This window comes from Dipodomys spectabilis, unplaced genomic scaffold (assembly GCF_019054845.1).
Source record: "Dipodomys spectabilis isolate Male_0828 unplaced genomic scaffold, ASM1905484v1 ptg000173l, whole genome shotgun sequence".
Classification (NCBI taxonomy): Eukaryota; Metazoa; Chordata; class Mammalia; order Rodentia; family Heteromyidae; genus Dipodomys; species Dipodomys spectabilis.
Window position 1 is genome coordinate 10,892,270 of NW_024870850.1, and position 17,402 is coordinate 10,909,671.

Below are 17,402 nucleotides of genomic sequence, written 5' to 3' on the forward strand. Positions count from 1 at the left end.
CCAGCTTCTCCACATCCTCCAGGACTTGCTATTAGCCTTTTCTGGTTAGCCACCACCTCCGTGTGGAGTAGTATTTATCTTATTGTGGGTTTTTGCTTTTTTTTTTTTTTTTTGTGGTGCTCAGGTTTGAACTCAGGGCTTCACGCTTGCTAGGCAGGTGCTCTACCACTGAAGCCACGCACCCGTGTGCGCGTGTGTCTGTCCCAGCAATAGGGCTTGAACTCAGAATCTTTTGTTCTCCTTCAGGTTTTCTTTTTCATGACTCGGCCACTTGAGCCAAACCTGTAGCCTGCTTTTTGTGCCGGTTAATTGGAGACAGAGTCTTGCAGGTTTTTCTGCCTGGACTGCCTTTGAACCTCAAACCTCCAGGTTCCAGCCTCCTGAATAGCTAGGGCTGCAGGGAAGACCCACTGGTACCCAGCTGCTTTGGTTGTTTTAGACAAGGTCTTGCTTTTTGTCTGCGTCATCCTGGACCACGATCCTCCTATTTACTCTCCCTGGGTAGCTGGGATGCCAAGTGCAGGCAACGTTACCCAGCTATTGGTTGAGATGAGGGTCTCACAAACTTGTCTGGACTGAACCTGTATCCTCCCATTCTCTGCCTCTCCAGTAGCTAGGGTTACAAGCATGAGACACTGGTGCCTGACTTATTTTTTTTTTTGAGATAGGGTCTCACTAGGTAGCCCAACCTGGCCTTGAACTCCTGATCCTTGTGCCTCTGTCTCATGAGTGCTATGGGACTGATACCCATTGAGTCTTGCTTTGTGCCTTGACCTAGCCTATTAATGTATCTGGGAGACCGTGGCATAACACGTGCACTGGTAAGAATGTGTATTGACTGTTGTTGGGCGGGGTGTGGCACGCAGCTAATTAGGTCTTGTTGGTTTATGGTGTTATTCATCTATCCTGTTTCCTTATGCATCTTTCCTGTGTTCTGTTACTGAAAGCTGGGAGAGCTCGCGTGGTAGAGCTCAGCAAGTGCAAGGCTCTGAGCTCAATCCCTGGCACCCCTAAAAGAAATCATTGAGCCGGGGGCACACACCTGTCATCCTAGCTACTCAGAAGGCTGAGATCTGAGGATCGCGGTTCAAAGCCAGCCCTGGCAGGAAAGTCCATGGGACTCTTACCTCCAATAAACCACCAGAAAACCAGAAGCGCCTGCCTTGAGCTGAAGAGCTGAGGGACAGCGCCCAGGCCCAGGGTTCAAGACCACGACTGACAAAAAAAAAAAGAAATATATTAATTAGTTAATTAATTAATGAATTAGAAAGGAAGAAGATGGGTGCTGATGGCTCAAGCCTATAATCCTAGCTACTCAGGAGACTTCAGATCTGAGGATCGCAGTTGGAAGAGCGCCTCGGCAGGAGAATCCAGGAGGCCTTTATCTTCAATGAGCCACGCCAACAATGCTGGCAGTGGCGCTATGGCTCAAGTGGGAGAGCGAGTGGGGGGTGGAGGGCGGGCGCAGTGGACGGGCCGGTGCAGCGGGCGTGGATTGTTTTGCCACCAGTATTACATAAGCTGCAGGTGGGCTTTCCTTTTTTTTTTTTTTTTTTGGCTGGTCCTGGAGCTTGAACTCAGGGCCTGGTGGCTGTCCCTGAGCCTCTCTGTGTTCAGGGTGAGCACTCTACCACTTGAGCCACAACACCACATCCAGCTTTTTCTGAGTAGTTTATTAGAGATAAAGAGTCTCACGGACTTTCCTGTCCAGGCTGACTGTGAACTGCAATCCTCAGATCTCAGCCTCCTGAATAGCTAGGATTACAGGCGTGAGCCACTGTGCCTGGCTAGTTTCAGTTTCTTTTAATCAGTCGGTTAATTGATTAATTGCTAGTCTGGTCCTCTACTACTTGAGCCATGCCTCCCAACTCTGTTGTGATTTTTGCTGTGGTTGTTGTTCAGGTGAGTCTTGTGCTTTTTTCCCTCCAAACCAAATGAACCATAATTCTCCTGTCTCTGACTCTCCAGTGGCTGGGACTATAGGTGTGAGCCACTGGACCTTGCTTCCTTCCACCACCACCCTCACCACCCCACACCCCTCCCCCCTCTGCGCTCCCCCCCTCCCCCGCCAATATTGGGGTTTGAACTCACGCCCTTGCCCCTGCCAGGCTGGCACTTGATTGCAGAGCTCTGCCTCCAGGCCTCCTTTTTAAGCACTGGTTACTTTTGAGATGGTGTCTTGGTTCCTGTCTGAGTGTGCACCTGGATGTCAGTCCTAATGTTTTGCTTCCTGTATTAGCTAGATTATAGACAAGCACTACCACGCCCTGCTTGTTTCTGTTGAGATGGAATCTTATGGTCTTTTCGTGTGAGTTGGTCTAGAACAGTGAACCTCTGGATATCAGTGTCCCACGCATAGACCTGAGCCACCAGCCCCGGGTGTATTTTATTTCTTTAGAGACACAGTCTTGCTGTGTGGCCAGGCTGGCCCGCTTCTCCTCAGAGGACTGCATCCCTCATACTTACTTCTCTAGCAATAATGGGGCTGATCCTAACCCGGGATGGGTTGGTGCACAGATTCCAAGAGAGCTGGTGAGCGCCGCCCTGTGGAAGATGAAAGCTGGGGGGGGGGGGGCAGCTCAGCCTCCGAGTTGGGGATATCGGACCCGAACCCTGAGTGTGCCCTGCAAGTCCACAGTGTCAGAACACTCAAGGCCCGAGTCTGCTGCTGCTGCTGCTTTTGGACGAAGGTGGCTGGAGGGGAGGGAGCCAAGCGGCGAGAAAGGGGTGGAGGCCGGGGAGGCTCTGGGGGAGCACTCTGGAGCCCCCCAGGGTTTTGAGTTGGCGTGGGGGTGTGTGTGGCCAAGTGTGAGTTTAATTGTAGGGTGTCTGTTGGACACTGAGAACCTCGCAGATCCTTCCCAAAGTCTCCCCCAAGGCAGGTGGAGTCATCCGCCTTATCTGATGAGGAAACCGAGGCGTGGAGAAGTGGCCGGTCTGGTCACGGGTCGTCTCAGAGGACCAGGCAGGACTTGAATCCCTGCCGGGCCTGGGCCAAGGCCGAAGATCCCCGCCCCGCCGCCCCCTGCTTCCTCCTTGGCGTGAGCTGAGACGGAGCAGAGCTGGTGACACTTGGCCTCTGAGGAGGGCGGACCCGAGGGCGGGGCTGGCCGCGGCCACTGCCACATTCCTGCGGTGGGAGTCTGGAGGCCCCGCAGGTGCCAGCCCCAGCGGGACTGGGGCATGGCCACCCCGTCCTTCCCTCCATCCCTCCAGCTGCCTTCACCAGGCTCTGGGCTGGGGCCGGATACAGGAGCTGCCCTTGTAATGCAGGGGTGGGGACAGAAAACGCAGCGGGGGGCCACAGCCCCTCTGGGGGATACTGTGGGAAGGAAGGGTTGGAGGCCAAGGGAGCAGCCTGTGCCAAGGTCCTGAGGCAGGATGGATCAGTCATAGAGTGTGATGGGGGAACATGGAGGCCATGGGAGAGAAGGCCAGGGCCGGTGGCCCACACCGTAATTGTAGCCATTCAAGGAGGCTGAGATCTGAAGGTCAAAGTTGGAAGCCAGCCCAGGCCGGAAGCCTGTGAGACTCTAGGCTCCCATAAACTACCAAAACTCTCGCTTGTGTGCGAAGCAAACCGGAAAGAGGTGGACCTGTGCCTTCCCTCCTCCGCCCCCCTTCTTCCCTCCCTCCGGGGTAAGGGCAAACCCTGGGCTGAACCTCTGTCTGCCCAGCTGTGAAATGGACTCACTGGCCAGGCCTGGCTTCCCTTGCCTGAGGCCAGGTTAGCGCCAGCCTGGACTGTGGGCGGCCGCTGAGGGCCTGCGTGTGGCGCTGAGCTGAGGTCTGGGGACCTGCGTATGATCTCTCAAATGTGGGGTGGCGCAGGGGGAACCCCAGCCCAGGGCGCCAGCTGTACAGCTGAAGGGTGGCCTGGCTTCCTCCTTCCTGGGAAGGGGGTGGGCGGGGCTTCCCGTAGCCGGCCCCGCCCTCCCAGCCTCCCAGGGTTCCTGGTGCAGCCTTGTTCCTGGTTCAAAAGACAGTAACCAAACAAGCTGGCTTTCTGATCTGCCACAGGTGCCAGGTCCAGGCCGCACCCTTCCTCCTCGTCCCCCAGCCTCCCCAGGAGAGGGGCCCAGGGGAGAACACTGAATCAGGCCGGGCGCTGGTGGCTCACGCCTGTCATCCTAGCAACTCAGGAGGCGAGATCTAAGGATCGCAGTTCAAAGCCAGCCCTGGCAGGAAAGTCCATGAGACTCTTATTTCCAATGAACCACCAGAAAAACAGAAGTGGGGCTGTGGCTGAAAGTGGTAGAGTGCTGGCCTTGAGTGAAAGAGCTCAGGGACTACGCCCAGGCCCTGAGTTCAAGCCCCAGGACTGATGAGAAGTAAAAATATGTAGAACTCTCAATCACGCTCCACTGGCTGAAGGGATTGCACCCCCCCCCCCCCCCCGCTCTGCCCTTTGGACAGGGGACATCTTTCTCCCCAAAGGTGACTGAACTAATGTCCACAGAGGGCCACACAGCCCACAAGGGACAGGGTTGGGGTTGGACTCTAGACCCAGAGCCCGTGGCCCTCTGGTGTATTCAGTGAGCACCTACTAACCTCCCAGATTCCATTCTACATGTTGGTGAGCAGGTGCAGAAGGCAGGGGCAAGACCAATCTCTGGCCTTGAGTTCAAGCCCCAGGACTGGCAAAAAGAAGAAAAAGAAAAAAAAAATTGCCAGGGATGGGGATGAGGCTGGCTACATTTAATTGAGCATCTACTGTACCCTTCTTCTATGCCTGGGACAGAAGGAGGACCCTGTCCTGGAGAGATAATACATGGTCCCCTGAGGTGGACAGAGTTACACCATCTCACTGACCAGGAAACTCAGACCAGAGAGGCAAGGAAGTCAGCCTCAGGTCACACAGCACAGAAGTGGCTAAGCTGGGCCTGTAGAGTCGTCGGGCAGACAGGGTGCCCAGGAAATGTAGCCGACCAGGGGGTGAGCAGGAGGAAGTTGGCGGCCTGAGTGTTGTGGCTGGGGTTCTGGAGGAGGACGCGGACGCAGCGTGGACGTCACGTCCACTTCCAGTGAAGTGGGCTGCCACTGTTCCTGGCAGGCCTGTTTAGAGGGCATTTTCTAGAAGGCCCCTCCTCATGGAAACCTGGGAGGTTTGGTGGCATATGTTGGGGGGCGCCCAGGCCTGGGGGGTGGTATCCCTGGAGTTCTGGCATTCCCAGCCTGGGAGGTGTCATGGTGGAGGGCTGGCTTTGTCCTCAACCTCTCCCCCCTGTGTTCTGTCACCTTGACACCCCCTTTCCTCCCACCCTCCACCCCCAACCCCAGGGCCAGAGTTGCCCTCGGGTGCCACTGGGGCTCTGATTGACCCTTGTCTGGGCGGGGTGCTGGAGTGTCACCATTGTCCTCACAGTGCCTGGCTCCATGAGAGGCATGTGTGGGGCCGGGCTCCACCTCCAGCACCCCCAAAAAGTGTGGTGGGGGAGGGGGATCAGTCTCCACCCTGGGCGCCCAGCTCCTAGGAAACAACCAGAAGGCCCATGTTGAGGGAGCTTGTGGCTATGGCGGGGGGGGGGGGGGGGGGGGGGGGGGTCCATGGAAAGTTCTCGGCTCCTGGTCTACCACCCATAGGAGCAGTCCACAACTGTTAGCTTCTTATTTAGGGAGGAAATGAAAAGGTGGTTTTTGGGGGGTCAGTAATGAGCGCTAGGCAGCTGGAAGGCGTTTCAAGATGAGTTCTTGGTTTGGCAGTGTTTTGTTTGTTTTCCATCGCAGACCACGTTTTCCTGCAGCGCCTTGTTTTTCTCCTCTTGTAGAACATCCAGTAGGAAGTTCCATGTTAGGAGATCTAAGGCTCTTTCCCTCTTGTGTGTGCAGTTTTGTTTATTTACTCATATTACTGTGCTGAGGACGGAGTCCCACCCAGGTCTTTTTTTTCTTTTTTTCTAGGTCGTGGGGCTTGAACTCTGGGCCTGGGCGCTGTCCCTCAGCTCTTCAGCTCAAGGCGAGTGCTCTACCACTTGAGCCACAGCGCCACTTCCAGTTTTCTGGTAGTTTATTAGAGATAAGAGTCTCACGGACTTTCCTGCCCAGGCTAGCTTTGACCAGTGATTCTTAGATCTCAGCCTCCTGAGTAGCTAGGATTACAGGCGTGAGCCACTGGTGCCCAGCTCACCCAGGTCTTGAACACACCAGGCGAGTGCTCTGTCACAGAGCCTGGGCGCTGTCCCTCAGCTCTTCAGCTCAAGGCAAGCACTCTACCACTTGAGCCACAGCGCTACTTCTGGTTTGCTGTGGTTTATTGGAGGTAAGAGTCTCACGGACTTTTCCTGCCTAGGCTTGTTTTGAACTGCGATTCTGAGATCTGAGCCTCCTGAGTAGCTAGAATTACAGGTGTGAGCCACCAGTGGCCAGCTCTTATAAATTTCTTTAGATCAGAAGTGTGTGTGTGTGTCTGTGTGTGTGTATGTGTGTGTGTGTGTGTATTGGGGGTTTTACCCGTCCTGTCCTGGGCATTGAACTCAGGACCTAGGCTCTGTCCCTAAGCTCCTTTTGTTCAAGGCTAGCACTCTACCACTTAGGCCACAGCACCACTTCTGGCTTTTCCTATGATTAATTGGAGATAAAAGTCTCACAAGTTTTTCTGCCCAGGCTGGCTTCAAAAAGTGATCCTCAGATCTCAGCCTCCTAAGTAGCTGGGATTACAGGTGTGAACCACGATCACCAGGTGTGTTTTGTGTGTGTGTGTGTGTTTTTCTTTTATTAATTATCTTCAAGTAGTTGTACAAAGAAGTTCCCATTCTACAAAACAATATCTGAGTACAAAGTGTCTGACAAAGTGTCACCCATCTCAACCCATCCCTGGTCTCACTTTTTTTCTTTAATTGAGATTAGGTGATTACATAAATTTCACATATTTCACAGTATTGTGGCATAGTCACAAACCCATTTTAACTTTCACAAGGCAAATTGCCATTATCATGGTCTATACGGTTTGTGAGTTCTATGACCTTGACAATACAAGTTGTTTTTTCCACATCAGGTGATAGTTTACATTCCTTTCCTCTTGCTTAGTGTAGGCTGCTCCTACTTACTCTGTTCCTCTTCCTGGCTTCCCTCTGTTGTGTGTATAGATCTACCGTATATACGGTCAGGAACACGGAGTCATTTAGCAATGATAGGACAAAACGGGTGTCTGTCCTGTGTTTCTTGAGTCCTGTTACTTCGCCATATGTTTTGTGTTTTAATAGATGCTTGTGCTCTGGGAACCACCGCAGTTTCTGTCGCGCACAGCCTTCCCGGGTCTGTTCCCCCCAGAGCAAACCACAGTGCTGATGGCTATCGCCGGAGACTTGTTTGGCCTGTTCAAGTTCAAGTCCACCCCATGAATCAGCCAGAGAAACAAGGGCAGAGGTCTGCGAGCAAGCAGCTTCATCCTGCGAGCAAGCAGCTTCATCCTCCTTGGCCAATTAATTGTTTTAGTATTACTATCATCACCATTTTTTGTGGTGCGAGGATGGAACCAGGGCCACACGTGCCGGGCAGGTGATCCGATCTCTGTGCTATGTCCCGAGCCCTTTGGGGTTTTTTGTTGGTCATGGGGCTTGAACTCTGGGCCTGGTTGCTGTCTCTCAGCTCTTCAGCTCAAGGTTAGTGCTCTACCACTTGAGCCACAGCGCCACTTCCGGCCTTTTCTGTATATGTGGTGCTGAGGAATCAAACCCAGGTCCTTATGCATGCAAGGCAAGCTAAGCCACTAAGCCGCCTTCCCACCCCCAAGCCCTTTGTTTTTGTTTTTGTTTGTTTTTAATTTTTATTATAAAGGTGATATACAGAGGGGTTACAGTTACATAAGTCAGGCAATGAGTACATTTCTTTATTTTTGGCCAGTCTTGGGGTTTGAACGCAGGCCCTCATGCATGCTTAGCTTGTATATTCACTGCTGGCACTCTGCCACTTGAGCCATGCCTCTAGTCCTGCTTTTTGCTGATTATTTTGGAGTCTTACAGACTTTTCTGCCCACGCTGGCATTGAACTGCAAGCCTCACTTTTCATCCTCCTGAGTAGCTAGGATTATGGTGTGAGCCAATGGTATCTGACAAAAGGGTTTTTTTTCTTTTAATTTTTAAACTGTTTTTTGTCTTTTGTTGTTGTTGGTGGTGGTAGTCTTGGGACTTGAACTCTGGGCCTGGGCGCTGTCCCTGAGCTCTTCAGCTCAAGGCAAGCACTCTACCACTTGAACCACAACGCTACTTCCAGTTTTCTGGTGGTTCATTGGAGATAAAAGTCTCACAGACTTTGCTGGTGGGTCTGGCTTTGAACTGCGATCCTCAGATCTCAGCCTCCTGAGTAGCTGGGATGACAGGTGTGAGCCACCAGTGCCTGGCTGTTTTTTTGTCTTTTCTTTATTGGTACTGAGGATGCAACACAGGATGTTGTACTTGCTAGGCAAGCACGTTGCGACTGAGCTACATCTCAGCTCTCATTGTTCCTTATGATGCTCCACGCAGGAGAAGCCAAGTAACTATGTGGGGGAAGAACGCCGAGCCATTGGCCATCTGCTGAACACACGTAACATCCCCAGGGATGAGAAAGAAAGAATTTCATTCTCATCCGACAAGAGACCTTGCGCCCCACAGTGTGGTGCCTTTGATTGCCTGCTGCTCCCGCATCATTTGGCCATAAACATGTACTTTTTGCAGGCTTTAAAAAATGAGGCCAGGCATGGTGGTTCATGCCTGTAGTCCTAGCTCCTCAGGAGGCTGAGATCTGAGGATTGTGGTTCAAAGCAGCTGGGACAGCAAAGTCCATGAGACTTTCTATTCAATGGACCACCAAAAAGCCAGAAGCAGCTGGGTGCCAGTGGCTCACTCCTGCAATCCTTGCTACTCAGGAGGCTGAGATCTGAGGATCACGGTTCAAAACCAGCCTGGGCAGGAGAGACCATGAGACTCTTATCTCCAATAAAAACCACTGGAAAACCAGAAGTGGTGCTGTGGCTCAAGTGGTAGAGCGCTCGCCTTGAGCTGAAGAGCACAGGGACAGCCCTCAAGCCCGGGGTTCAAGCCCCACAACTGACAAAAAAAGCCAGAAGCAGAGCTGTGGCTCAGATGGTAGAGCACCAGCCTTGAATGGAAAAAGCTAAGGGAGAGCACAGGGCCCAGAGTTGAAGCCCCAATATGGACAGTTTCCAGAGGCAGGAGGATTGTGAGTTCAAGAGCAGCTTGGGCAAAGCTAGGGAGATCCTGTCTCAAAACACACACACAAAGGACTGAGGGTATGGTTCAAGTACTAGCATGGGTTCGATCCCCAGTATGCCCAAGAAACAAAGTGCCCTGAGGCACCCTTAGCTTGTGACCACGGCCCCTCTTCCTGCCTCAGTCTCCACCCCCCTCCTCTCAAATGGAAAGGTGACCCGAGGTTGAGGATGGACAGGAGCGTGCAGGGTGTGGGTGTGGCTCACAGCACGGAGGCAGGCCGGGCCCCAGGCTCTGCCGGCCTGTGGACTATGACGTCATGACAGGGTGCACCCGAGGTGGACTGGAGGAGACCGGATGTCAAGGCGAGGCCCCGCCTTCCAGGGAGCCGCACACGCATCCCTGACTCCTCTCCTCCCTGGCTTTCCCATCTTCCTGCTCATGCTGGCTATCCTCAGTCAAGCTTGCTCCACGCTTGCTGTGGCCCCTTTCCTACATTGCCTCCAGTTCTGCTCAGTGTGTATCCACTACCCTCCCTTCCCCTGCCCCTCCCCTCCCTCCTCCCCCCTGCAGTAGTCTAACCTTCCTGGGGCTGTCACTGAGCCCCATCAGGTGGTTCTACCCTGAGAGCAAGCCCCCCCCCCCCTTCATGGGGACCTCCCCGCCCAACATCGCTCAGCCTCACCCCACCGGGTTCTCCACTGGAGGCCATTTCTGGAATCTCATAACCCTGCAATCTTCAGATCTCAGCCTCCTGAGAAGCTAGGATTACAGGTGTGAGCCACCAGCACCCGGCTTAAAAAAATATTAATGAGCTCTCACTTCCGGGCTGGTTCAGAACTGGGCTGAAGAGATCCACTGGCGTCAACCTTCCAGGTAGCTGAGACTACACATGATGCACCTTGCCTGCTCTGCATGAATTTTGGACAGTCTGTACCAACCATTTTTTTAAGACAGGATCTTGCTACGTCACCCTCAATTCTTGCTATGAACTTTGAATCCTTCTGCCTCAGCTTCCTGAGTGCTGGGATTATAGGCCTGTACCTCTGCAACAGGCTGTTTTCCTTTCTTGATGGTGTTGGGGGGTTCTGAGCCTCCGACATTGCTTCAGTCCATGTGTATGAGGAGCAAGTTGTGTATGGCGCCTGACATCTTACAGGGTATGTGTGCATTTCCAGTGTGAAAAACATTCCTTCCTGCCTGTCCTTCCTTCCTTCCTTCCTTCCTTCCTTCCTTCCTTCCACTTGCAATCACTTTCATTACTTTGTGCTCTATTGGATTTGTCTTTTTGGACAAGAATCTAGTCATAAGTTGTCACCCGCTGTTTTCCTTTTAATTTGCCTTTACGTCATACATGTGGCTCTATAGTAATTTGAAATAATGAAGACTCCTTTTTGGCAGTGCTGGGGTTTGAACTCGGGGCCTCACACTTGCTGAGCCATGCCCCCTTGATCTCCTTTTCACTGGTGGCAGAGGGATCGTCAAGGAGAGGCCCCCTCCAGAATGCCAGGCCCAGATTATCCACGACCTTCAGTCCTGTCCTTCCCCTTGGGCCAGAAGCAATCCCCGGGGGTGCAGCTGAGGCTGGGGCTGCGCTGAGGTTGGCAAGACAGAGTTCCACTCTGTGTGGTCACACTTCCTGTCTTAACAGCCAGATGCCTGAGTAACTTCTGTCCCTTTCTCCTCTCGCAGGGACTTCCTTCCCCGCGGCTCAGGAATCGTCACCCGGCGGCCTCTCATTCTGCAGCTCATCTTCTCAAAAACAGGTACAGCGTGGCAGCCACATCAGGAAACCAGGGTGGATGTGGTGCCCCAGAGGATGCGGGAGGCCTCTTGGGGCCTGAGCTGTCGTTGGGGTTGACTTGGCCTGTCCCATGTATGCCAGAGAACGTGCAGAACAGCTCAGTGAGCAGTGCCACCCCGAGTCCTCAACTGTGACCAGGCCACCAGTGTTCTAAATTGGTAGATCATGGCAACCCAAAATGCTCCATTGCTCAGCCTCTTGTAATATGCACTCTCCTTCCTGCATGCTCCCTGAGGCCCACATAGCTTTCATAGCTGGTGTCATGGAGAAACTGAGGCGCAGCCAGCTACCCTGCCTTTCTAGTGAGCCACAGATCTGGGGCCCTCAACCAGATGAGTCTGATCTGAGAACCTGCTCTGGGAGGCGCCACCTAGCGTTGCTCCTCTGACCCCGCCCAGGGGTGGGGCTTCCATCTCAGAAGACTTCGGATTGGCCAGCAACTCCTCACTGGGGACTCTGCCATGGGATAGGCCACGGTTGGGCCCAGTGCGCTAGTGTGATGGGAGTCACCAGGGCGGCCAGCCCTTGTTGGGGTTCTGCGGCCCGTTCAGCAGGCTGCAGGGGTGCGGATCTGCGTCTTGCGATTTTCACCAGGTGAAAGCTGTCACTGCAGCTGCTGCTGGCTCCTGGCCTCGCAGGGAAAGCCTGCCCGAGATGGGTGGGAATGGGAGCCAACACTGCCCGGCTCCTGGGCCTGCTCTTTCTTTTGAAGGCAGGGGGGCTGGGTCCCCACTTCGCCCACTGTGTTTCCACGGTGACAGGGAATGCCAGTAAGAGGGGCTCTGCACGCGCCAGGCTGCCATAGTATACCGGGCTGAATACTTGTTGCCAGCTTGGCTGGCTTCCCTCACCGGAGGGTCTCTAGTGCTGCGGGTGTCGTGGGGGTGTGGAAGGGCTCCCCTGTCACCCCCCGTCTCCCCCGACCCTGAGACAGGCACCCCGCCAGCCGTGGACCACTGAGCCATCACGCCGCGTCACAGGCTGGTCCTGCCACCAGCCGCCACCTGCCCTCCCAGAGGAGAGAGGAGGGAGGCCGGTGAAAGCAAGAGGAGGAGCTGCGCATGCCTGCCGCGGGGGGCGGGGCCTCTGGAGGGTGGGGGCGGGCGCGGGGGCGGGGCCTCTGGAGGATGGGGGCGGGGGCGGGGCCTCTGGAGGGTGGGGGTGGGCGCGGGGACAGGGCCTCTGGAGGATGGGGCGGGGGCGGGGCCTCTGGAGGGCGGGGGCGGGCGCGGGGGCGGGGCCTCTGGAGGATGGGGCGGGGGCGGGGCCTCTGGAGGGCGGGCGCGGGCGCGGGGGCGGGGCCTCTGGAGGGCGGGGGCGGGGCCTCTGGAGGATGGGGGCGGGCGCGGGCGCGGGGCCTCTGGAGGGCGGGGGCGGGGCCTCTATGAGGAAGTGGCCTGCAGCTGAGGGCGGCTCCTTCCTGGCAGAGCTCCTGCGAGGTGCCCAGCAGGGCTCACTCGGGGGCCCCCCCGAAGTGCCTTGGGGGGGGGGAGGCTGTCCGGGAGCCGGGGCCAGCTGCCAGCAGCCCAGGCCGTGTCAGAGCGGGAGCGGGGCGGCCGGGCAGGGCTGCAGGACCTCGGCGGAGGCGGGAGCCCGCGGCCGGGGCTGGAGGTGGCCGTGGAGGAGCGCGCAGCTGTGGAGATGGGGACCCGGGGTGCTGGCCCCACTGGGGAGGAGGGAGACGGCGGCCTGGGAGTATCACATAGGGGGGCGATTATGCTGGTGCCGGACCCCCCCCCCCCCCCCCATCCCCTGTGGGACTTATCACCTCATTGATCCTGATTGGCCAGTGTCCCAGCGTCAGCCCCACCGCGCCGGCCTGGTGTGGGGGGGGGGGAGTCCCTGGTCTGACTGAGGACGGAACGGGGAGCTGTGGCACGAATATTGGGCTTGGGGGGGGACGGATATTCCAGGCACAGGAGCAGCCGGGGGTGGAAGGAGGCTGCGCGGGGCCTGCGAGCCGGCTCAGCCCACTGGAGGAGGGACGGGGAGGGACAGTGCCAGAGGAGGACATGGCACTTGGTAGGCTGGGGACCCCGAGATGACTACAGGGGCACCTTGCTCCTGGGGTCTCCCTGGAGGCCCAGCCCAGAGCCAGGCTGGAGAGACTTGCTAGCCAGGGTCGCAGCCAGTGTTCCTTCCTCTGCCTCAGTTTTCCTCATCTCAAAGTGAGGGCGACACTGTGCTTTTCTGTCTCAGCCCTGTGTGGCACGTCCTGTGGCTGAAGCCTGGTGTCCTCCCTGCATGGCTCCCAGTGCCAGGCCTCGAGCCTGGCTTCCTGCTCATGCTGGTCCAGGAACCACGTCTGTAGCAGGAGCAGTTTAAAAATGAGGCCAGGCTGGCCTCAGGGTCAGCCTTGACCTTGACCTTGGCTTGGTGTGTGCTTTTTTTGGGGGGAGGGAGGACAGAAAAGAGATGGAGGGCTTCCCTCCTTCGTTACCCAGTGGGAGGGAAGGGACAAGAGGATCACTTGAGCCTACAAGTTTTGAGGTCAGCCTGAGTAACCTAATGACACTTTGTCTGAAAAGAAGCTGGGGAAGGGCTGGGAAGGTGGCTCAATGGTAGAGCGCTTGCCTTGCATGCCTGAGGCCCTGGGTTCGATTCCTCAGCACCACATAAGAAAAAAGCCGGAAGTGGCGCTGTGGCTCAAGTGGTAGAGTGCTAGCCTTGAGCTGAAGAGCTGAGGGACAGCGCCCAGGCCCAGAGTTCAGGCCCCAGGACTGGACCCCCCCAAAAACAAAAAGAAGCTGGGGAGGGCAGCTCACCCCTGTCATCCCAGCCCTCAGGAGACTGAATCAGGAAGGCCACAAGTTCAAGACTAGCCTGGGCTACACAGGAACACCCTGTCTCAAAAAAAAAAAAAAGTAATAGCTGGGGTGAGCAGCCGCTTTGAGTGTGTCCCCCACTAGGAGGTCAAGTCAGAGAGCTGCAGGACCAAACAGGAATGGGAGACACCAGCTCTGCCCCCTGGCATCAGTCAGATAAAGGCTCTGATAAGTCCTGCATGAACAGATCCCGTTTAATCCCACAGTCTCCAAATTGTGTCTGAACCCTAAGTCATTGATGCCCAGGCATGCCCGCTAAGACGCCAGGTTTGGGGCGCAGATCTTGTCTTTTTCTGCCATTTGGGCTCAGTGTGCTGTTTTAGTTCTTTGCTGGCCTCTTTGCTCATTCTCCGTCTACTACATGTGGGGAAACTGAGTCACCAGGTCCCAACCAAGCATGGATAAGCTGTAGAACCATACCACTGCCCCCTACTCTCCCTCCCACCCCCCATGTATCTTCCCATCACCCAACTCTTCTCCAAATCCTGCTTGGGTGCCTGACTCACCCTGCCTGGCGGCCGAAGGCCTGGGCTGCTGCAGACAGTGGCTTATTCCGCAGAAATGCTCCGGCACGTGACCTGCTGTTGCGCCTGCGCACTGAGGGGGCACAGTGGGTCTGGGGCCTCTGTTGAAAGGGCTGCCTGACTTCAAGAAGCCCGGCATCGGTGGCTCACGCCTGTAATTCCAGCTACTCCAGAGGCTGAGATCTGAGGATCCCAGTTCAAAAGCAGCCCAGGGCAGGAAAGTTGTACTCTGTTCAGCTCAAGGCAAGTGCTCTACCACTTGAGCCACAGTGCCACTTCATGTTTTCTGGTGGTTCCTTGGAGGTAAGAGTCTCTCGGACTTTTCCTGCCCGAGCTGGCTTTGAACCGCAATCCTCAGATCTCAGCCTCCCCAGTAGCCTAGGATGACAGGCGTGAGCCACTGGTGCCCGGCCTGTCACAAGACTCTTATCTCCAAGGAAACACTAAAAAGCTGTGGCTCAAGTGGTAGAACGTGCTAGTCTTGAGCACAAATGCTCAGGGACGGTGCCCAGGCCCTGAGTTCAAGCCCCAGAACCAGCACACAAAACGAAGGTGGGGGATCCTGAGAGCCGTGTCCTCAAGCTAGAGCTGAGAAGTGCGAGCATTCAAACCACGCCCCGTCTCCTGGCTCAGGTGCAGGGGGGCAGGCAGGCTGCAGAGCCCCCAAGCCTCTCTCTAGGAACTAAGTGCACCGCCCCCTCGGGCCCCCCCAGCCCCAGGAGTCCCCTGGTGGACGAGGGAGATGGCTGGCTGGCATTGGCAGTGTGGCTGCTGGCCCAGGGCCCGGATGTCCCTTCCTCCTTCCCTTCCGGTGTGTGCCAGGCCCTGGGCCAGCGCCCCCTGCAGGTTTCATTTTGGCTCGCAGTGCAGGTGGCGTGGGGAAGATTCTCTTTGTCACCAGTGGAGTAGGGGGGGCTGTTGAATGATTCCAGGATGCTGGGGACGGAGCATGGGGTGCAGCTCAGCAGGGAGGACTTTTATTTGTCGGTCGTGGGGCCTGAACTCTGGCCCTGGGCGCTGTCCCTCAGCTCCTCAGCTCAAGGCGAGCACTCTACCACTTGAGCCACAGTGCCACTTCTGGTTTTTTCTGCTTATGTGGTGTGGAGGAATGGAACCCAGGGCCTCATGCATGCAAGGCATGCACTCTACCCCTGAGCCACCTTCCCAGCCCGACACTGAGTCTTTTTACTTGCATTTTTCTTTCTTTCTTTCTTTTCTTTTTTTCTTTTTCTTTTTTGGCCAGTTCATTTCGCAGATCACAGATCAGAAAGCTGAGGCCGAGCTACTCTCTCACCACTCCCAAATGCAGACTAAACTCATAATCTCCCGTGACCACTGGGCTCTCGGGCTGCAGCCCGTGGGTTCGAGTCCCATGAACATGATGTAGGGTGGTGATGTGTAAGGAAGGAGGCCAAGGTGCAGTCAGGGAAGGCTACCTGGAAGAGGCGGCAGCTAGGCGGCCCCTCCCCCCTCCCTGCGCTAGAATCCACGTTCCCTAAAGAGAGCGTGGCCTGGGCAGGTGGGCACCCTGCATCCCGAGGGAGGAGGGAAGCTCGGGTGGGGGAGGGAGGGGCTGTGAGCAGCAGTGAGTGAGCTTCCTCCATCTCTGGCTGTCACGGGGAACCGTGTCAGCTGAGAGTGGGGGCGGGGCAGGGGGAGGGGAGTCAGTCCAGTCCCTTCACCTCTCCGGGCCTCAGTTTCTTCATCTTGGAGACGGGCGTTTGAGAGACTCGCCCGAGGGGAAGGGCCAGCCGAGGCGGCGCGGGCTGCGCACTGGCTCCTTTTCTGGCTGCTTTCTGCCTCCTTCCGGGGCTGCCTGTCCCTGTGGACGTGTCTCCTCGGGTGGCCGCGTAGACTGTGGGCCTGTTCTCTGACAGGGCACTCGCTCCCCGCGCCTTTTTTCTAAGCGTCATTTCAGGGGCTGGGGTCTCTGGGTCTTGGGGACCCTTTCAAACCCCCAACGTCTGGCCGCAGTGAACTAGTCCCCGAAGCTGAGGAAGGCGCCTGCTCCAGGAGGGTGTCTTGTGTCTCGCGTCCCAGCTCTGCGTTTTGGGTCTCACGGCGGCTGCAGACCCCCCACGTCAGCACATCGGCTCAGGGCCTGCCCAGAGGCCCTTGAGGGGCTGCTGTCCCAATTGGGGGTTCCTGTGAGTAGGGAGAAGGAAGATGGAGGGGCCTACACATGGGCTTTCACAAAGCCAGCAGGGGTGCCCGTTCTGTGCCTTGGCGGCATCTTTACTTGTCTGTCTATGTGGGTCCTGGGCTTGGGCTGAGCCTGGGCTTGGGCTGAGCTCTTTTGCTCAAGGCTAGAGCTCCGGGACTTGGAAGCACAGCCCCGCCGCCCACTTCCGGTTGTTGAGTGGTTAGTTGGAGGTAGCATTCTGAGGGGGACTTTTCTGTTCCTGCCTTGGCTGGCTGCCTTCCGATGTGGATCCTCAGACCTCAAGCTCTGGGTAGCCAGGATTACAGGCGGGAGCCACTGGCGCCCAGCGCATCTTTGTGGTTGTTTTTGATTGCTGTTATAAAGGTGATGTGCAGAAGGGTTCCAGTTACATGAGGCAGAACAAGAGCACATGTCTTTCTGGACAGATGGCCTTGAAGACAAGGGACCCACGATGCGCCCGCCCCTGGGTTGCCCTGTGGTGGTCCCCCCACAGGGACAGTGACATCTGTCTCCTTTGAACGTGACCCACGGCATGGAAAAGGATGCGATGTCAGACTGTCAACACCAAAGAGCAGAACGGGGGCCTGGGCACGGGTGCGGCACCTGCGGGACAGCTGCGGGACACCTGTGGATCCTGTCCCCAGCTCTGCAGAAAGACAAAACACAAGGAAAGGATAAACCCAGCTTCCCCCACCTTGCTTTTCCTTATAACGTGTGCTGAAGTCGGTGTAGTGACGCCTGCCTGCAATCCCCGCACCTGAGAGGCTAAGGCAGGGAGGTGGTGGACTGCACACCGGCCTGGGCTGTGTAGTGGGACTCCATCTCAACACAGCAAGTGACAGAGTGGAGCTGACTCCTCAGGACAGGGGCTTTGCCCACGCAGTGGGCACGCAGGGCCCCTCGCCAGGACTCTGGGCACACCCTGCCACTTGGGCC

The 17,402-nt window shown here is 56.3% G+C and overlaps 1 protein-coding gene across 10 annotated transcripts in view; it reads left to right on the top strand.

The window, feature by feature from the left end:
- Dnm2 (dynamin 2) overlaps positions 1–17,402 on the top strand; it is a 69,530-nt gene that overhangs the window by 15,773 nt on the left and 36,355 nt on the right. For all 10 annotated transcript variants that reach the window (XM_042693891.1, XM_042693887.1, XM_042693889.1 and 7 more), the window contains exon 2: positions 10,842–10,915. In XM_042693891.1, coding sequence (XP_042549825.1) covers positions 10,842–10,915 — 74 coding nt within the window. The remainder of the gene's footprint in view (positions 1–10,841; positions 10,916–17,402) is intronic.